Raw genomic sequence first — 21436 nt, forward strand, 5'->3', positions numbered from 1 at the left:
CACACGATCACCACGGAGGCCTAGTACATGCACACGATCACCACGGAACCTTTTTTCTTTTTCTTGTTCTTCTTTCCAGGGTCCTTCTTCAGCCGCTTCCGCTTCTGGCTTCTCCCACCCCTCACTCTTCGGTTCCTGTCCAGCGTGGGCTCTCGGTCAACCACAAACTGCTCTGCCCTGTCAGCACAGAGCTCAAATCCTGCTCTGGCTTCTCCCCAGAAATTCAACCTGCCATTGCCTAGAAATAAGCACAGGAGATAACTGTTTCAAGATGAGCTCTGTAAAGGCCAGAAGCCAGATTAAACATGGAGTGGTCGTGTTAGCCCCAAGCTGGGACCAGGTCTATTTCTGGGGCGAACCCCCAGCAAACGTACCTCCAGCACCAAGGGGCAATGGGCGTTTGGACAGAAACGTCTGGAGCCTCACTGTGAGCCCATTCTCTGAAGTGCTGTTCTCCTAAAAGACAAGGACATCACTGGAATGAAGCTCCCAGGAAGCCCCAGGAGCCCAGGGCGACCAGTGTGCTGAGGTGTGCAAGTCTCTGAGGAACAAGCTGAGGATGGCTGTGCAGTGACCGCCAGGAAGCCGGCCCAGCGTGCCTCAGAGGTGGGGTTCTCCTGCCCAGCCACTTTCTCACTGCACATGTACTCCTTCCTCTATGACCTCTGTCCCGTAGACTTTCCGTTCCTTCTTTAAAAAGGAATATCTGTCCACATCACAGAGTAAGTTAGAATTCACTGAAAAATAAAAAGGCCAGGCAGATATTGAAAGGGCCTGACACACCTGCAATACACATGGAAGTAAATATTTGTGCCTCTGGTAAATTTTGGTTTGATCAATTCAGAAACTGTGAGCCAGGAGAGAGGAGAAGGAGTGATGGCAGCCCCCAACGTGGTGGTCCAGGTGTGGGTGCCCACCCTTTTGGCATTGTTGATGATATAGCTGGTCCAGATCCAGTTGCGCTTTAGGTGTCCATAGAAACTGGAATCGAGCCCAGCAGCACCCAGACCATCTCCGGGGATCAAGCCTTCATCCACGACCTCACGGCTGCCCCTGAGAAATGGGAAATAAACAGAAAAAGAGCCTTCCTCGGGAACTGAAAGGAGCGCCCATGGAGTGGGTGGGGACATTTTTAATAACTAAATTATACCTTCCTAGAAAAACACCTGACAGGTAGAAGTGAAGAACTTGTGAAAAACCCAGATTTTTATGTAAAAATCCCAATTTTTGAATTTTGGCAACTAATTCATTGTTTTCTAATAATATGTTGGGCTAACTAAAGTATGGCTGGAGCCAGATACGGCCCATGGCCACTAACTTGCAGCCTCTGCACCAGAGACTTGGGCCCTCCAGGTCTGACATCCAACGCATGACATGGAGGAGCTGGAGTCTGGGATGAGGACCCCCACCGCCCTGCAGTGGGGCCAGCACGCTGAGGGACGGGGGCGCGGTGAGGGACGGGGACGCACGTGGTGTACTCCATCATGGCACCCTTGCGCTCCAGAGTGTGCTTGTCGATGGCGCTCTCCTGCTCCTTCTGCAGACTGCCCTCCTCATCACTGCCCTGATCTGGACTGCTCTTCCTGACACGTGGGTAGCGCACCACACCTAGAAAACCATACACAAGCTCCACTGGTGATGTCTTCCTGCTGCGGTTCTGGTAGGCCACAGTGTGCTGCTGGGTGGCAAGAGAAGAGTGGACTCCGTTCTGTGACTAGGCTCCGCCAACTAGAGGAGGGTCTGAAACTGGCAGAACCTCTTTGTACAAAACGCCTTTTAACAGGGTGTCCGCGGGAGCAGAAGGAAGAGAGTTAAAACCCTGGTGGGCGAACCCAAGAAAAGAGTCTGCCGCAGGCTGAACTCTATCAAGGAGAGAAGGCAAGCAGAGAGGCCAACAGGCTTGAGGAATCACGAGAAAAGAACACTGTGCCTTCCTCCCTGGGGTAAGCCTGTGGAGTCCCCATGTGCCAGCACAGAGGAGCGAAAAGTGAAAGCGACTGCACTTGGTGCTGGTGGAGGGGTCAGGGCTGGCAGGGATCTGGGCAGATAGTTCGACACAGTGTCACAGGTTCCCTAGACTCACTGGGCTCCAAGAGCAGCCAGATGTTTCCTGAGTGCCCAAGAAGTACTTTAATTTAGTTGAGAAATTACTTTTAGTTGTTCCACAATAAAGAAAATCACATTTCTTGCAAGAAAACATAAACTACTACTAAAACCAATGCTTGAGTAAAGCAAAGGAAGGTTATGATTTGCAGACTATCAGAGACCCCCTTAGAACACACTCAGCTGGAGCTTAGGCCTGGGAGGGGGGACGAGGGGCAGTGGGGAGGTCATGCTCTGGGCCCTCAGCTGGAGCTTAGGCCTGGGGTAGGGGGGGCCGAGGGGCAGTGGGGAGGTCATGCTCTGGGCCCTCAGCTGGAGCTTTCCACAGACGTCTTTGCCTCAGCCCCATAAGACGGTGGTGTTCCCAGTTTAAAAATGAAGAAAGTGAGGCTCAGAGGTTACAAAGATCTTGCCCAAGGTCATCCGTTTGAATGGACAGTTGAACCTAAGAGAACTTAAGGCAATGCTTTTCATGTGGACCAACGAGCTGCTTGCTAGAAACGCAGATGTGGGCTACCCCCAGGTCTGCTGAACTCAAATCTCTGGCTAGGCCCAGGAATCCACATTTATTTCAACAGGCTCCCAGCTGACGCTGTGCACATTCACGTTCTGGGAGCCCCTGCTTTAAAGGATGCTCACGTGGAATTATAGGATGCTTTTCCCTCAGTCCTTGGGGCAGAACCCCTCAAATGTTTGTTGACTGAAGGGACAATCACTGCCTGATTAACAGACTCAATAAGCCTTCTACATTTCTGCTCAGGAACACTACAAGAGATGGAAATTCACCAGTTGCCAAGCCTGAAAAACTTTGGTGCAAATAACACATTGGTTTGCAAATTTTTATCTAGGTACAAGATGCAGGGGATTGGGGCACTTTAAAAATCTAAAACGGTAAAAGCCCAGCTTACTACTGAATGCCAGGGGATTCTATGAAACACTCTTCTAATATCTGTCTGGACCCGTTAAAGGTTCTATACAACTGCTCATTACCCTGCTGGCATTAAGCAATTATAAATACATATGTGATTTGTGCTTTGCAAAAATCAAAGTGTGATTCTGATCTTTCACCTCTGTGACAGGAGGAAGAAAATTAAGATTCTTCTCCCAGTTGCAAATTAAACGCAGCATCCTTTTTCTTCTGGTGGAAGTGGCAAGAAAAGACCAGTTGGAAACTGGCCTAGAGGGAAGAACACTGAACTGGAGGGCCTACAGCCTTCCACAAACCCTCCATTCATTTGATAAACATTTACGGGACATCAATTGTGTACCAGGTACTTTGAGACACCCTGGGATGGAAGCTGAATGTCCTGCGCCCAAGGAATTCACAGAATGAAATCAGACAACTGTAAAGGTGCTGGCAAGGTTTTCTCAAAGAGGAGATGGTTAAAGTAGCAGTGGTTATCTGCAAAGGGAACGTGGGTCAGGGGACACCCCAGAGAGAGGAAAACAACACAAGCAAAGGCCTTACCCAAAAGCCCAAATCATCCAGCCCACTGGCAGGTCTGGCCAGTTCTTCCTCCAAAAATCTTCCAACCTGCTCCCGTCCTTTACTGTCACCTCTTTTGGACACAGTCACAGCCTCCCTGCTTCTACTCTCATGCCCCGCAGTCCGTTCTCCACAGAGCAGCCAGGGAGAGCTTTGAAAGACCTAAGTGACCTTGTTGCTCCTTGCTCTTAGAACAAAACCAAACTCCACCAGGTCCTTCAAGGCCCCCAGAGTTTGGCTCTCGGTTGCCACTCTCCCTGCCACCTGTGCTGGCCTCTTGTTTCTCCAACACCACTCGGCGCCTATGCACTTGCTGTTCTCCCTGCTGGAATGCTCCTCCCCAGCTCTGGGCATGGCTGGCTGGACCTCATCCCTTAGAATGCAGCTCAAACACCTCCTCAGAAAGGCTGCTCCTGACCACCCCATTAAAATATGCTCAACTCATCACCCAGTGTATTTCCTCCACAGCACCTATCACATTCTGGATCTCTCTCTGTGCTGTGTGTCTTCTCCACAAGCACGGCAGTCTCAGTGCTGCATGCATGGTCAGGCATCAAAAATGTCACACAAGGAGTTCAGTAAATACCTACTGAAGGAACAAATGAAGAAAGACAAAAGTGGAACTGCTCGGGCCCAGCGGGGGGTGAGGGTTAGGAGTCCTCCCCATTCAAGGCCTACCCCGCTCCTTTCTAAGGGAGCCCCGAGGACACTCTAGGCCTCGGGGAGCACTGAAAACTACAAGGCTGGGCGAGTTCTAGTCTCCTCTAGCTCTATCTTCCAGTTATCACACAGCACAGAGGGAAGACACTGAGGTCCAGCAAAGACAGACGATACCTAGCGGGGTATTGAGGCAGACGCACTGCAGATCAAACCAATAGTTTTCCACATCCTGCATTGAGTTCAGGACATAAAGACGCTTTTCAAAGGGCCGGCTGCTGTGGGCGAGGTTGTAATGTGGGTCACAGATGGTGGTGTCAACAATGACAGCATTCTTCTTCAAGAAAATAAAGACCTGCAAGAGAGACATTGGATGGAGCGAGGAGAGGACCTCAGAATCAGCATCGGGTCAGCTGGCGGGAAACAGTGGTTAGCAGCAGGACTACCTTCATGTGGGCTTGAAAGATGTTACCTGATCTTTATCCTGAAACTTTTCTGTGGGACCAAACTGCAGTAGCCCCATGTAGCACAGCTTCTGAAAGTTCTCCACCACCGAAAAGATGTAACGTCTGCAAAACGGGGGAGTGGCAGGTTGCAGTCACAGCACACTCAGCATCATCAGGGGGTCTGCATCTGGGGCGAGGGATGCAACTCGCCTATTCTCCCCTTTTCCACCTGGGGGGCCCTGGAGGACTGGCTCAGACCTGCCCTGCACTGAGCCCCAGAATCACCCCTCCCAGAACCCAGTGAAGGCAATAGAGCAGCGATCCTACACCAGGGGTTTGGTTTAGAAAGTAAAAGAAACAAAAGGAAAAAAACACTCCAAAACTGCAGTCTTTATTGGCAGATTTTACTTTAAAAGAACCTTGAAATCCAGTACTGAAGTGTACCAGCCCACACTGCATTTGGCCCTGTGCTTGATCCAGAAGGCTCATAGGTGGCTGCATTAATGAAAACCGAGTCTTTACAACTTGGAAGGCAGAAACCTTCCCTCTTCCCGGTGAACGATTATTCAGAACCCTAACTTCAAGGGGCTTGCTGGGACCCTCGGTCACTCTGCGCCAATTTCAGGGACCTCACCTCTTGTACAGAAGCTGCTGCCGGACGGGCCTGGGGAGAAAGCGGATCAGCGTGTGCTTCCTCAGAGGGTCATTCAGAAACTCCTCAAGGTTGTCTACCTAAGAGGTGATTTTCAGGTTCAGCTCACCCTCAAGGCCAGGGTGAATTGCAAGAATCATGAAAAAGCAGTCACCACCACTTTCTGGGCTGCCGTCTCTTTGAATCCGCCCATCGGCCCCATGGTGACAGGCCCCCTCCTTCCTGCCTCCAAAACCTCCAACATCTCTGCTTTCAGTCTCATCACCCCTCCCTTCCAGCCCATCTGCCACACTGCTGGTGCAATAAACAGGTGCCCTCATATACTGTTGGTGGAAATACAAATTGCTAAAACATTTCTGGGGGACAATATGGGAATATATTTATATTAAAAAGAAAGAAGAAGAACGCTCATCTCCTTCGAAGCCAGTGATTGCACTTCTATCCTTACTCTAAAGGAAAAAGTTTGGAGCTTCCCTCAAACATGTCTCCCAAAAGGTATTCATCAACATGCCATTTATAACACAAGAAACTGGAACTTTATAGAGTACTGGTTAAATAAATTAGGGTATGTGCATAAGAAGAAATACTACGAATTTACTTAATATCAATTTAAAATTTGATGTGGAAAATACAATATATCATTCAGTGGAAAGGACAGATAAAAAGAGCAAATAGAGTATAGCCTCAATTCAATTTTAAAAAAGGGAGCTTTCACATACACACACACACGTATGTACACACAAACACAGTATAGGAAAAAAGGACTAGAAGAAAATGTACCAAAACCACTAGCAGTGATATCTCTCTGAGTGATGAAGTTATGGGTAATTTCTACGATAATTTCTGTTTTCTCCTTTTTTCTATATTTACCAAATTTCTAAAAACATATTTTACTGTTATGTAATAGTTGTCTTTTGTATATCTGTCTGCTTATTGACTGTATCTGGAAGAACAAGTCTTTGAAATATTTTCCTTGACCCACCAACCACCCATCCATCCAATCTATTATTTATCTATCTGTTTATCTATCTATTCATCCATCCAGAAGAACAAGTCTTTGAAGTATTTCCCTTGACCCAACAACCAATCAACAATCTATCCATCCATCCATCTATCTAGAAGAACAAGTCTTTGAAGTATTTCCCTTAACTGACCATCCATCCATCCTATCCATCCATTTGCCCTATCTATCCATCCATGCAGCTAGCCAGCCATCCATCCAGCCATCCATCTTATACATCTATACATGTATCCATCCATCCATGCAGGCAACTGGAAGTCTTGAAGTATTTTCCCTTGACCAGGTTCAGTGTAAAGGCTCTCCAGCCTGGAGCTGAGGGACCAGCCCTCGTAACAGCCAGGAAGTTGCCAGTACCTTGTAGCTGACTTGCACAATCTGGACAAAGATGGAGAGGGGCAGGCAGAGGAGAATGTCACTAACGAGAGCCCAGCCGAAGCCAAAGTCCCTGTGGACTGGGATAGGAGGGATGTAGCGCGTCCATGAGGCTTCATCCACGTACACTAGGAGAAAATCAGAGACAGGGTCCAAGTCATGATAGTGATATCATCTCCCAGTAGGTCTTTATTCCCTCTCACCACAAACTAGGGTAATCCTACTTGGTAGGCAGGAAGCCCAGAGGTTCAGGAAGTTTGGATTATGTCTTTATTTTGATCAAGGCAGTGTGGGGATTCAGCCAGTCCAAATGATAAGGACAAGGAATTATTGTGATTCTCCTCTGGATCCCACTGTGGCTTGCCTGCCCTGGGGCATCTTACCTGTCTCCGTGGCAAGCTCCACTTCAGCCTCCCGGCTGGCTCCATCTTGGTTGTCCTTGGGTGGGGCTTCAGAGGAGGTCTCCAAATCACTTCTAGAGGAGGACTGGGCTCCCATCCTGCTCGGCTCCTGCTTTCCCGTTCTTCTTTCACTGCTGAGGCCCAGTTTTTCCACCGTTTTGCTAGCAGGGTGCCCATAGATCAGGTACCATAGAAACCTGTGGACCATCCGCAGGCGAGGCATTTTGGGCAGAAACCCTAGAGAACGCCCAAGTCCAGGGACTGAGGCAAGAAAGGGGAAGGACAGTGCTTGAAAAACCCCAGATTCAATTCATTAAAACACTATTGAGTGCCACTATGTCCCAGGTGCCAAGGAGACAGCAAATGTTCTTACTCTCATGGAACTTACCTTCTAGTGGGAAAGGGCAGACAATAACAAAATACCTAAAATAATACCTCATATGGAAAGAGCTAGTACAGCAAATAAAGAAAGGAAGTGGGGAGGAGGGCTGCAATTTCACACAGAGGCCAGGAAAGGCCTCACTGGGGAGAGGCCTTGAGTGAAGCCCTCGAGTTGGTGAGGGAGCAAGCCATCCAGATACTCGGGGACGTGCATCCTGGGGCAAAGGCAAGGGGCCTGAGATGAGCGTGTGCCTGGTACATCTGAGGAGGGGCCAGGAGGCTGGAGTGATGGTGTGCAGCAAGCAAGGAGGGGAGCACAGGAGACGAACCAGAGTGTAACAGCTAAGGGAGCTCCCCTGAAGGGTCTGAAGGACGACCGTGCAAGGACTCCCAGCTTGATGGGGACTGTGAAAAACATCCCCAAATCTAGGTTCTTTTAAAGTAGCTCATTTCCTTGTTGATATAAATAAAGTGTTCCTTGGCTTTCCCAGTGAGAGAGGACAGGGGAGAGACAAGGGAGACATAGGAACAGGGCAGCAAGGACGGTGCCAGAAGACCCCTCCTCCACCCCAACGTCTCACCCATTTGAGGACCATGCTCACTGCCTTTCGTCTACTCAAGTGCACGTGCCGTTCAGCTGCACATACTCCTGCTTGTGTTTCTCCTTCAGTCTGTACTTTCCAACAGTGAAGCCTTGAGAGTAAAGGCCACATGCGTGACTGGAGCCCTCAGAAAGGGAAGTCACACAGAGGACATCTCCTGCTTGGAAGCCCCAGGGCTGCTGTGTCCTATACCAGGACATTTTCTCCTTGACAGAGGTCCAGGCCCTGGCAAGTGACCTTTGCCCTCCTCCACCAACTGGCACATCTGTGGCCAGGAGAGGACTGATGCGCCTTGAGTGGAAAGCCCTGCCATCTGCACTTGCCTACCCTGCCATCTGCACTTGGGGATGGGGCAGGGCAGCCCTGTTAGAGACCTAACTCTGGGAAAATTCTATGAACACTCAAACTCGTCAATGAAGCCTTGAATCATCCCCCATTTTGCAGATAGGGAAATTGATGCTGGCAGAAGTCACGTGACCAGCCCCCCACGACCCAGCCAATGATTCAGACCCGCTCCTCTGACTGCAGCCCAGTGCTCAAATATAGAACAAGTGACTCAAACATCATCATACAAACAACAGAAGACAACAATGAGACATTCACAAGAAGCTGCTTTTTACCTACAACAGGCTTATAATTTTTAAGCTGGGTTACGCCCATTTTCTTATCAGCTTTTTTCATCCGTCCACTTTCTGGTTTAGAGGAAGCGTCTGACGGAGAGTCCCCTGATCCGCTCGGGCCCTCTTTTCCTTGGCTTTCTTCTTCGGCCTCCCCTTGAGGCGCTGGAGGCTGGGGCACTTTAACCCTGCCAAACACGAGAGCAACACTGTGTTGGGAAACCCAAGGGCTGGGAGCAAGGACAGGGTCTGTCCTCAGGAACCAGATGAAGCCTTTTGGCCCCGGGGTTGCAAACTCAACTGCCCACAGGGGCCAGGAAGATGACGTAACCAAATGACATCTGTCGGGTCACCAGACATTTGGGGATGGTGGGGACTGTGCTGAACTGGAGTGCACTGCCACCGACGGGGCACCTGCTCCCTTGTGAGAAAGAGAGCCCAACAGACTAGGGCTTTGGACACTCTCATAAATGCCAGAAATCATGAATTTGATGTGAAGCTAACCGGAAACTGCTGCAAAGTACGTGGCCAATGCATGGCAGGCCACACAAACCAACATCTGCAAGCCAGATCCAGCCCTCTGCCTGCCCGTGGGCCACCTCTGGTTTAAACCCAGCTAAGAATTTGCTCCCAGCCCTGAGTTTTCTATCAGTCCATGAGATGATTTATGAATAAAATTAGAGAAGACCTCAGAAAGGCAACTAGAATCATTTTGAGCTATTATGAGACTGAGTAAGTTTCATACATCACAGGGCCTAGGATCTGGAACAGTCTGAATTCTTTTTTTCTTTTTTGAGGAAGATTAGCCCTGAGATAACTACTGCCAATGCTCCTTCTTTTTGCTGAGGAAGACTGGCCCTGAGCTAACATCCATGCCCATCTTCCTCTATTTTATATGTGGGACGCCTACCACAGCATGGCTTTTTGCCAAGCGGTGCCATGTCCGCACCCGGGATCCAAACTGGCAAACATCGGGCCGCCGAGAAGCGGAACGGGCAAACTTAACTGCTGTGCCACCAGGCCAGCACCCTGAATTCTTAATAGAATTAAGAATGTTAGGATTTTTTCCTAAAGAATTCAGAAACTGATCCTTGTACAGAGTAGAGGATGGTAAACCACAACCCAAAACCAGTGAATTCACTGATCTCACACAGTACAAAAAAAGGGCTTTTGTGAAAACTGCTTCAGGAGTAAACATGCAGACCCAGGCACTTCACTGTGGATTCTTATGGGGTGCTGCCACTTGCCTGTTGGCTGTGCTTGAATTGGAGATCCGGAAACGAACCTGCTCGATGGCACTTCTCACGAGAGGGTCATTCTGGTCCATGGATGGGTGCACTACGAGATCCACCTGCAGAGAGAGGTTAGAGTGTCCCAAAGGGCAGGGGAGGAGCTGAGGGAGACTTAGTTTCACAACTCGGTTCCTTGGTGGAACACTGGTTACATCTGTTTTCATTAACATTTCCAAAGGACAGTTATGAAACTAATGTAAAATGTGTTGCTAAATAGTTTGCCATTAGTTACTGGCATGTAAATCTCTCAAGTGCCCGAGTATGAAAGCTCTGCCATCAGCCACGTGCTGCTTTTCAGGTGAGCCACTCTGGCCTGGACACAGAGCAGTGTGCCCTGCAGTCCCCTTGCTGGGCCATCACGGCCCACTGGCCTCTGCAGCTCCCTGTGGGCCATTCCCGATGTCCCACTCCTGCGGAGAATTTCCCACAGTCGCTCGTGAATCCCGAGGGCTTCCATCTGGAAAAGGTAAGAAGCTTTCATTAATCTCCCCTTGCTCCGTGCTGTCGTGGGAAACCTGCCAGGCGTGCCTCTCAACAAATGGGCAGAGGATTTAGAGTTGCTTTTGTTGTTTCATCTTTTCCAAGGTACTGAAGCTGAACAGTTAGGGTGGCTACCATTCCAGGAGAGACATCTAGGATGACAAATGGAAATAACTTGGTGGAGCTGAGCACAACGGGTGTGAGTGTGACAGCTGTGCAGCAGAAGGCAAGGCACGCTGGCCCTGGGCCCCTGGAGAGCCAGCCTTCTTTTTGGTCCCTGTCATTAGCAGGAGAGAGCAAGGTAAGCTTTTCTAAATGTGTAACTCTGGTCAGCAGGCTTCTCAGTGCCAAAAATGGCCTGAGAAAGGGTTGGTCCCAGGAACAGGCAGCAAGCAATGCCTAGATAGGGGCTCCAGAAGGCCTCACTTGGCTCAGTCTCTTCTGTTCCTCATTTGTCAAATGGGGAGCCCTCTTCCCTCCCTGCCAACTTTTTTGTGGCTTTGTGAGGCTCAAATGAGAACCAGTTAGGAACACCTCAGAGAACTTAAAAGCATGATGCAAAGACAAAGCATTCCTGTTTCCTCACTTTCTACAGCCAAACAGCCCAGCCAACTTCCCAAAGGCCCGAGGGACGGGGCCAGACGCAGGCGCAGAGGCAAGGGCTGATGCCAGACATGGCAGCTCTAGCCACAGTGGCTGCAGCAGATCAGAAGGCTGCCTGTTGGCAGCACGTGCCCGGGGAGCCAGGGACAATGCTGCCGAGAAACTTCAGCTTGTTCTGGAGGCAGACGTACCATACTGCAGCCCTCGCCAGCCAGGAAAACAGGTTATCGTTTAGTGGTGCTGCTATGGTGGTCCCTGTGGCACAAGGCCCCCAGGCCTGGGCACTTTCATTTCTGAGGCCGTGTAATGCTCAGTGTTTACCTGCAGCACTCGCTCCCACCTCCACCCCTTGCCTGCTCCCTCGGGTACAGGGTGGTGGACACGGGGCCAAACAGGAGCCGGGGACACAGCAGAGACCTATGCCAGACTGCCCCTCTCCACTCCTAGACTAGCGGAGATTTTCTTGTCCTCAATGACTGCCCTGAGGAGGCTGCACGCCAGAAAGACCAGCTCTGTGAAGATCAATAGAAACCAGAGGTGTTGCTGCTGATGGGTGGAGGTTTTGTCCTTCAGTGAGAGAGGTTAGCACAAGCACCTCATGCCACTGCTCAAGTGGACAGGAGAGGGGCAAGGTCAAGGGCACTCACAGCACATGTGAAAACTGAAGAGACTGGGAGCCAGCCCAGTGGTGCAGCAGTTAAGTTCGCACGTTCTGCTTCTCGGTGGCCCAGGGTTCGCCGGTTTGGATCCCAGGTGTGGACATGGCACTGCTTGGCAAAAGCCATGCTGTGGTAGGCGTCCCATGTATAAAGTAGAGGAAGATGGGCATGGATGTTAGCTCAGGGCCAGTCTTCCTCGCAAAAAGAGGAGGATTGGCAGCAGTTATCTCAGGGCTAATCTTTCTCAAAAAAAAAAAAAACAAAAACCTGAAGAGAGCTGCCAACTCAAAATAGTAGAAATTGTTTCTTTTTTGGTGAGGAAGAGTGGCCTGAGCTAACACCCATGCCAATCTTCCTCTCTTTTGTATATGGGACACCACCACAGCATGGCTGCTAAGTGGTATAGGCCCATGCCACGGATCCGAACCTGTGAACTTGGACCACCAAAACAGAGCACATTGAACTTAACCACTATGCCACCAGGCTGGCCCCGAAATGGTTTCTTCTCATTTTTTGTACTGCTCTGTGTTTTTCAAATTTTAAATGTCTCAAAAAATAAGATAAAAGTAAAAAAACCAAAAATGATCTTGACAGCTTACTAAGAAAACAAAACATCAAAGCAGAGCTTTCTTAAGGTAGAGATTTAAAATAGAGTCAGAAAAAAAAGGTCAGGGAACAAGTGACTGTCCCCTCAGCACCGTTCCCTTTGGTCCCGGTGCTGGTCGGGCTCTCTCAAATCATTCCAACCCTGAAAAATTTATGCCTTAGAAAATGTGCAAAGCTGCTGAGCTACAATTGCAATGGGAATAGGCCCAAACTTTAAATTTTACAGAAACGGATAAATTGAGACAGAAGAGATGTACTGTTCCCCATCAGATAACCCAGCAGTGTACCCTGCTTGAGTCGCTGCCATCATTCCCTCTTGGACATGCTTCCTCAGCTCTCCATGGAAAACATTCTTGCTGCTTCATCTACAATTTCTACCTTGTACACGTCGCTTGACTTCTCCCAACGCTACTTTACTGCTGAACTTCAGCATGCCTCCACTTTCCCTCCTCTCTTTTCAAGGCTGGCTGCAGTGCTGGACACCTGCCTTGAGCTCACCTGCTGCTCTAAGATCCAAGCAAGTTACTCCTCTTTTCTGTTTCCAGCTTCTACAGAAAGTTGGGATGATCTCTGGTCCCCAAATTAAGAAGCATAATGGGAAATTGCGAGTTCTTGGCAACAAAGGAACAACCGAAATACAACAAGGACAAGGGAAGCTAGACAACAAAACTTCCAGCGGCATGCGGCTTTGTGGTGTCACAAAAGCCAAGGGTTACCTTCTTTTTGATGCCATCTTGAATAACTGTAGTCCGATACAGTCTCAAAAGACCTTCCTCCGACAGGTTCCGCACCAAGCGGACAATGGACTTCTTACAGCACTTGGTGGACACGCCTTCTTGCTTCTCCTGATCCATGATCATTTTCTGAATCCTGGGGAATCACAAAATAAGCAGTTAATATTCCCAAATCTCCAGAGAAGGTCTTTCTCAACCTAGGCAACTGAGATGTGCCTAATGGTATCCAGTAGAAAGTAGGGAAGAATTAAAGTGGGTTTCACCACTGAAAGCCTGACTTCTTGGGATATTAAAGATCATCTCTCTTTACGATAAATGAGTTAGCTAAAGACAAGTCACCCATTCACAGCAGCTTCATGTTCTGAGCCTTTCACCATGAACTAAAGAGATTACAAGATTTGTGACAATAATGGCAGGGAAAGTGAGCGCCATGATGGCAATCTGTCTTCACGAAGTCCCCATGCTAATTTTAATTTAACATCTAGCTAAAGAATGTTCCAGTTCACTACTGTCGACACCTACAGATCTGAAGCTCTTTTTGATTCTTCTCTTGATACATCTTACTCTCCAGATCATACTGAGTCCCTGTGGTGATGTTTCTAGATCACCAATCATGGAATGGCAGGGCCAGAAGAGACATTAGGAACACCTGGCCAAATCCCTCACTGCCCAGAGAAGATCTAGGCAGCAGTATCTGCAGATGGTCTCCCATCCCCTAGTTAAGAGAACTCACATCCCTGACTCCAGGGTGTAAGCTCCTTCTAATTGAATGGCTTTTACACTGGGTGTCTAAGACGCCCTAAAGATGCAGCCGAGGAAGTGGTGGTAACAGTGGGTTAGAAGGACCAAACCAGAGTTCAAGGCCCGTGCTCCACCCCAAACACAGGAGTTCTACTTGTGTCTCTTGTGTTTTGGTTTGCATATAAGATACTGTTTGAACAAAAAGCTCCATAAAGAACTAAAAACAAAGCTTATCAGCTGATACTATTATCTACCTAAGTTTCTTCTCACCCCTTCTTTAGCACCAAGTTTCCAAAGAAGGAGAGAGGCAAATGCACTTTCCCATGACTTTCATTTCTTGCTCAGTCATTTTCTCCCTGTCTAATGAATTGATATTCCTCAATGTCTACACTTGCCAAATCACATGAATCACAATCCTTTCTACCACAAATGGACACTATGGGAATCTATACAGCAGAAGAGAGATTCAAATGCAACTCGGGCACTTCTGCCGCTTGGGATGACGAACTGGCATGAGATTTATTGTTAGTTCAAGACAGAGACAGACCCCTCCTTACGTGAATAAGCTCTCGATTAAGCGGAGGTTGGTGACAGCTTCTATGATCAGATTCCTGCGTTTCAGCAGTCGGTAAGTTTCATGGGGTTTGTCTTGGCCTGGGCCATGCTTCCCAGTCTTCTGGGAACTGCCACTCTCCTAGAATAGGGACAAGAGCACAAGAACACAATGGGTTCAGCAAGGCTAGGGGCCAGACACCATTCCTGCAGGTGCACTTTCCCTCTTTATGGCATTTCTGCACCCATGTTTCAAGAAGGAAAGTCAAGAGGACTGTTTCCGCTACTGGATTCCACCACCTCACAATTTCAGTGCTTTGAAACAGCAAAGACATCGGCCAGCAGAGGATCCTAGAACTTTATGAAGATCAGCTGGTTTCAGAACAGAAATTACAGGCATCTACTACAGCACTTCCTGAAGAAGCAGAAAGCACTCACTGAGCTTTCTCTTGGTTCTTCCACAATGGGAGGGAAGAAACCGACATAGTGAGAGCCAACTCCATGCCATTCACTCTATTAGGCTTTTTTCATCAAAATCTCTCAACCATCATTACGATAGTTCCGGTTTTACAGCAGAGGAAACCGGGCTCTTGCAGGTGAGGAAGAAGAGGCTAAGTAGCCATCCGGGTCACAGAGTGTGACTGTGTGCCAGCACGGGCTGCTGCCTCACAGGTTTCTGACTCCAAACTGAGGAAGCCCCTGGAAGGTTTTCTGGGAATGTAAGACAGCAGCAGAGGCAGGCTTGTGAGTGCAGAAGAGGTTGTCTCTAAGTAAATGAGGATGAGTGGTGAGAGAGACAACCGGAAGGGAAGAGAGCTCCGTGCTCTCTCTCTTACTCCCACCAAAATGCCCACTTCTCTCTTCATGGCTCCTTCCCATCTTCCAGGAGCTTAAAATGAACTTATCCATCTGCTCTCAGATCAGGTATGTTAAAGCCCAAATGTGCACCCCGAAGGGAAAGGAAACCCTAACTTTAACCTATTCCTTGTAAATCGCTTGGCACAAATCAGCGCCATGCAGCAGTCTGGGGCCTGCTTTGCTGGACGCCCTTCTCACTTTGGGCTGCACTGTCAGGAGAAGGAGGTGACTTGGTGCCAGTGTCGGAACAGCCAGACTCCAGATCACCTCCCTGCTGACGGATGGGGCTCCAGGGAGGCACAATTCTTTCCTGAAGGGGGAAGGGTTTGAGGGGTGAAAGATGCAAAGATTTGAGAAGGGGCCCCAAAGGGGGAGAAAGACCTTTGTTTTCTCTTGCATTTCAAAGCACACATTTTGGAGGAGATCCATGTGAGTAAATGTGGCCACTTTCCATGGGGCTGTTGGAAAGCAAAGTGCAAATGTGCTGTGCCAAAGAACCTCCAGGCAGTAGTTCATGCCACTCTTCTCAGCAAGTATTTGAAAAGAAGGGCCAGCTTCTGCCATTACTTTTGGAAGAGGTTTCCAAGAGGAAAAGAGCTGACCTAGGAAGCAACTGGAGGGAGCGGACTGCTGGAGCTATGCGGACCTGAAGAGAAGGTGCAAAATGGGTGGTGGGCCAGAAAGGCAAGTCAAACCCTTGGGAACCTGCTGGGACCCACCTGCCGGCAGGCCCAGGTTCTTCAGTTAGAGACAATACCAATCATGACTTGATATGGTACAAGTTACAGCATCCAAAGAATAGAAAAGGGCTAAAAGGTTCTAGAAAAATCCACAGCAAACCTTCCCCACCCCATGCCCCACCACTTCTGCTGCAGGGATAGTACCAAAGCACAGGCCTCCACACCAGAAAGGCAGAAGCAAGGCAGGGTGGGACCTCCACACACGTGGGTTCTAATCCTGGATTTGTCGTTAACTGAGCAGGCAAGTCACTCAAGTGCTAGGGGCTGCACTTTCCTCCACCCAGACCAGAGCTCACGTTTATCTTGTAGGGCTGTTATGAAGCCTGAATAAACCAGCAGTGACAGCATCAAAAGCCACTCCTGATCACAAGCCTACCCTGTGCTGGGTGCCTTGTCCTCTGAGTGTTTCTGAAGTGCAGGAGGCGCCCCCGGCAGTATCAGAGGCACTTTCAGGAGACAAAGGAGAGCATTCGGTGAACTGAATCACAGAATGAGAAAGGTGCTCCTGTGAATTCCTCTAATTACATTGATGAAAGAGTGCTGCTTTGATTCTACTGTGTATGTAACCCTGTGACACACAACAGAATCTGGACAGAATGTCTTATTGTATCTATTTTATGATTACCTTCTTTTTATGGCAAATGATATTGGCCTTTCATTTAAAGCATGGTTCCTCAATCTTGGCACTGTTGACATTTTGGGCTGGATAATTCTCTGTTGTGGGTTGTTCTGCCCATTTTTAGGAAGTTTAACAGCATTCCTGGCCTCTACCTACTAGATGACAGTTGCACCCTCTCCCCCACAGTTATGACAACCAAAAATGTCTCCAGCATGGACCTGCACACCACTCATCAAGCCATTCTGTGGTGGCATCCCACATACAAAGTGGAGGAAGATTAGTGCAGACATTAGCTCAGCAACAATCTTCCTCAAACAAAAAGAGGAGGATTGGCAACAGATGTTAGCTCAGGGCAATCTTCCTCAGCAAAAAAAAAATAAAATAAAGTCTCCAGACACTGCTAAAGGTTCCCTGGGGGGCAAAACTGGCCTAGAGTGAGAATCACTAATCAAAACTAGCCATACAAATGTTCACTCCAAAGTAAGTTTCCATAAAAAGAGTAAGTTGTTGGAAACTACAACACTGTATAATAATGGTGTAGGTGATTTCTGGTAGGGCGTGATTCCTGTGTGAAAGTGGTAGACAAACGAGCACTGTATTACTTCCCATGAGCACACAGCCCACTGCTTGGTACAGAGTGAGCACTCAGCGTGTGGCGCTTTGACTATCATTGATTTTGTTGTTGCTGTGATTCTTAAGCACAGAACTGATAAGGCTGACGTCCACTCGCCACAGGCTCCTTCTTATTCCCACTCTGAGCACTCACCTTTGGGTTTTCAAGCCTGACCTCTTCGATTACAGCTATGTCGCCACTGTTACTCTTCATGCAGTGGGAGCCATAGCTCACGCTGGGGTCTGTGGAGCTGCTGGCCTCCGGGAGGCTGTTCCTGCCGCCAGAGCTCCGGCAGGCTTTCTCCTCGGCGGCTGCTGGGGAGGAGGCCGGCTGCTTCTTCAGTGGGTGCAGGTTTACGACTTTCCACCCACCTACAGTGGACAGCAGCAGAATGAATGAACCGTGGCCATGTCAAGGGGGAAAGCAACAGGGGCATTTATGCTCAGCAACCAAATCAGACCCATGCTGGCTGAAGGATTCCATCTGGTCATTTTAAAGACTAGGGTGGTAGGTCAAGCAAGCAGCATGGTACCCCCTCTTAGCTGGATTCCAGATTTGCAAATCTGTCTTTGGTACCACCCTTCAAGCGTTTTTAAAAAGTCTCCTACAACTAAACTAAAACCCTGCAGAGTTCTTAAATAGATTGTTGGAGGGCAGCAACTAGAAGAAGTTTATGGAATTCCATCCCTTTAATAGTAAAAACACAATAAAACAAACAAAACATTTGCCAAGAACTGACTTGCAAGCAGCCAGGAGCCGGACTACATGACCATCTCCTCAAACTTATGATCACGTGATGCTAGTGACACCAACAGGTCCCAAATTAGGACACACCAAAGAGATCCTGAGCTGCCTGCTGAACTGAACGGGCACTTTCTGAAGATCCCGGGCAAGGTGGCATCGGCAGCAGCTTAGATTGAGCATGCGCGCCCCCTGCCCGCTCTCCCCAACCCTGCCCCGAGAGCACCCTTACCCTTGGCTGGGGTGGAGTGACGAGGTTGAGTCCCAGGACAGAGGCTCAAGGATTTCATGTCCCCCTGTGGTCCTCTGCCTCTCCTCTTGCTGCTGCGGCTGCTGCCCTCCTCCTCACTGTCTGACTCGGACAGGAAAGTGTCCTCCCCTTCGGGCAGGAGGGACTCCTCTTGCACGGAGGCCAAGCTCACAGTGGTCAAGAGCTCGCTCCGGGCTTTCTCCCTTTCATACTGCCGACTTAGATCGCTCTCTTCTGCAAACACGCAGGAGATGTACTTGGTGGTCCGCTGCCGCCCTTCATCTTCCATGAACCCCTAGAGGGATAAGATACGTTTAATCACACGCAAAAGAGGGCGCTAAAACACACAGGCATTCAGGTGCGCTGTGGGTCTGCAGAGTCTACCTCCTTATCATTCCTGCGTTTGCCTGTGTCTCGTCCCTCCACTGCCTGGGCCCCATGTCAGGCCCCATCCATGTTCTCTCACGGGTCTTCCTGTCTCGTCGCCCCCTCAGGTCCTGCTTTCACAGGCTTGTAGGAGGTGGTTTTCTAAATTGCAATCCTGACTGTGTGTCTGCTCGACAAGACCGTGAGCTCCTCTAGGGCAGGGCCCTCACTTGGTCTTCCCCATGTCCCCAGTGCCTAGCACAGGACTATGCCCAGAAGAAGCGGTCAGTAAGCACTGAGCGTTTGCTATGCAGAGTTCGATGGTTCATAAATGTTGTCACAGACTGGTGAGTCCGGGCCTGGAGGTCACCAGCTCCATTCAGGCCCTGCCATGGGAACTGATGACAAGGTCATCACCAGTCCATGCCCACTCTCTCTTCTAGGACATCGGAAAGGGGCTCTTCGAGGGCCTTAATGGCCGAAAGAGTAACATTTTCTATACAACAACCACTTGCCAAGGACAGCGCTAAGGGCTCTGCAATCATTAGCCCAACTATAATACTGTCTTCTAGCAAAATGGCCAAATAGCTGACAAGAAGAGAATGACGCCTAAAGGGCTGAGACAGCAGGTCTGAGTGCCAGACATGCATACTTAGCTGACTCGATGTCCCCAGGAGCCAGGCAAGTACACAATGAGAGGGAGGGCCAAGTGGGGACCGTGGAGCCCTGGAGAGCTCCCACTTCATCTCAGGGGTGGTGGGATTTTAGCCAGCTTCAGCTGACTGTCCCCACATGGCAGAGTGCTCCCCACACTGCCACATCTCCTGCTGACTTTTCAATACGACAACTTGTTCAATTTGTAAAAAGTGAAAACCAACAAAAACCACAGTGAGGGGAGACCTGCCATGCCCATGGGCTGCTCTCAGGCCCTGGGCAGCCGTCTGCCTCCCTGACAGCGATGGGAGTCTATCTGAGACATTCCTCCATAATCACACTGCGTGCACGTCCAAAGACAATTGTGTAGATGACTCACGATGTTACCTTGACAACTTTGAATCTTTGAAGAAGGCGACACAGCATTCTTGCTTCCAGTTTCCCCACATTCATGGCCACTCGGATTTCAGCTTGAGAAATTCCTTTGGTGCCTCTGCGCTCGACTGTGTGAAACAATGTACTTGAACCCCAACCTCTGCAAAGGAGCTGCTCTGCACAGGTCAAGTCAATCCCCACCCATCTTTCTCAGGTACAGACATTTCAATGCAGTGAGACCAACAGAATAAAATATGTGCCTCCTCTCTCCCTTCCCTCCCAAGAATCTCTGAACATTGCTACTGGTAGCTAATTTTTAAGTACTCACTATCTGACTCCTTCAAGTTAAAACAATAAATGTCAAGTGATCAATTGCTGATCTACTAACACCGTTTTTACTCAGCAGTGGGAAGTTAGCTTTTTCACAAGAAAGGACTTTTTCAGATAAATGAAACTGGCTCTTTTAAAAAGCATCAATATAATTTTAAATTAAGAACTTTTTCGGGACTGGCCTGGTGGCGCAGTGGTTAAGTGTGCACGTTCTGCTTCAGTGGCCCAGGGTTCACCAGTTCAGATCCTGGGTGCAAACATGGCATTGCTTGGCATGCCATGCTGTGGTAGGCATCCCACATATAAAGTAGAGGAAGATGGGCACGGATGTTAGCTCAGGGCCAGTCTTCCTCAGCAAAAAGAGGAGGACTGGCAGCAGTTAGCTCAGGGCTAATCTTCCTCAAAAAAAAAAAAAGAACTTTTTCATCTTCCTTTCTCGGTGGACTCAAGGGCATTATGGACACTGACTATTGCACTGTCCTGTAACAGCTGTCAGCCAGCAGGGGCTCTGGCAGGAAATAATGCTGTTTGGCCCTGTATTCAACGACCGGTGGACAACTGGACTCCATTACCTGTTCTCTCTAGTTTGCGGGCTCCTGCCCCGCTATTAGTCTATCTGCCTCTAAGGAGCCCTGTTAAAGTTCTTTGACCACTCTGGGACTGGGACTCCGGGAAGAAGGTGGGTCGGGTAGGGGTGGAGGTTGCAGGGAGTCCCTCCAGGAAAGTACAAGAAATACAGGGTAGACTGTGTGGCAAGCTTTGTGGCAAAACCCTTTGACGGTTCAGAAATATTTTCCTCTTTCTTTCCTGATGCAGCACACACTTGAGGCTGCCAGGTAAAACCAATGTAGATAAAGGAGGTTTTGCTGCATTGGACATGTAGAAAAAGAAACAGCCGAACGAAAGGAGGTGACTAGGATGTGTTCTCATATTGAACTAGTAACATGCTAAAAGTGAGGATGAAAGGGTTAAGGGCAACTTCTCACAACTGAGTTCTGAGGAGCCCATTCTGAGAGATATTCAGTTGTTAAGAACTGCCACACAGCCCTCCAAAAAGGCTGGGCCGATCCACCAGCATGGCTTCGCACCTGTTGGCTTGATCAGATCTCCTGCAGCCACCTCACCTTCTACTCTGTCTTCCTTCCCACAGGGACCTGCGGCCACACCATCTACAGCACCGGGTCACGCATGTCTTACATAGATCTTAGGGGAACTAGGGGAGTGGTGAGGAAGGGAGAGAGACAGTTTTTCCCCTCTTCATCACTAGAATTCCCAGCCTGCAGTGACTCCAGACCAATTTTAGAAGATAGGAGGGGACTCTCAAATCTTTGAGTAATAATATTAATAGCTAATTTTTGTGAGTGCTTTCTATGTACCAGGCACTACCCCAGATGTTTTAACCCTATTCCTCAATTAGCCCTCATTACAGGCAAGGGTGGTTACCATTTCCATCTTGCAGATAAGGGAAGTGAGGCTCAGAGACCT

The 21436-nt window shown here is 49.0% G+C and overlaps 1 protein-coding gene across 1 annotated transcript in view; it reads right to left on the reverse strand.

Annotated features, from left to right (window-relative positions):
• Window positions 1-21436, reverse strand: part of GTF3C1 (general transcription factor IIIC subunit 1) — a 79025-nt gene that overhangs the window by 28336 nt on the left and 29253 nt on the right. The window contains exons 8-23 of the mRNA XM_046665938.1: window positions 19634-19749; window positions 18209-18521; window positions 17389-17606; window positions 14411-14547; window positions 13095-13248; window positions 9986-10089; window positions 8742-8926; window positions 7121-7399; window positions 6720-6865; window positions 5327-5424; window positions 4719-4815; window positions 4424-4601; window positions 1470-1608; window positions 918-1053; window positions 375-456; window positions 50-238 (exon numbers count right to left, since the gene is read on the reverse strand). Coding sequence (XP_046521894.1) covers window positions 50-238; window positions 375-456; window positions 918-1053; window positions 1470-1608; window positions 4424-4601; window positions 4719-4815; window positions 5327-5424; window positions 6720-6865; window positions 7121-7399; window positions 8742-8926; window positions 9986-10089; window positions 13095-13248; window positions 14411-14547; window positions 17389-17606; window positions 18209-18521; window positions 19634-19749 — 2571 coding nt within the window. The remainder of the gene's footprint in view (window positions 1-49; window positions 239-374; window positions 457-917; window positions 1054-1469; window positions 1609-4423; window positions 4602-4718; window positions 4816-5326; window positions 5425-6719; window positions 6866-7120; window positions 7400-8741; window positions 8927-9985; window positions 10090-13094; window positions 13249-14410; window positions 14548-17388; window positions 17607-18208; window positions 18522-19633; window positions 19750-21436) is intronic.

The sequence above is a fragment of the Equus quagga genome, chromosome 7 (genome assembly GCF_021613505.1).
Source record: "Equus quagga isolate Etosha38 chromosome 7, UCLA_HA_Equagga_1.0, whole genome shotgun sequence".
In the NCBI taxonomy this organism is placed as follows: Eukaryota; Metazoa; Chordata; class Mammalia; order Perissodactyla; family Equidae; genus Equus; species Equus quagga.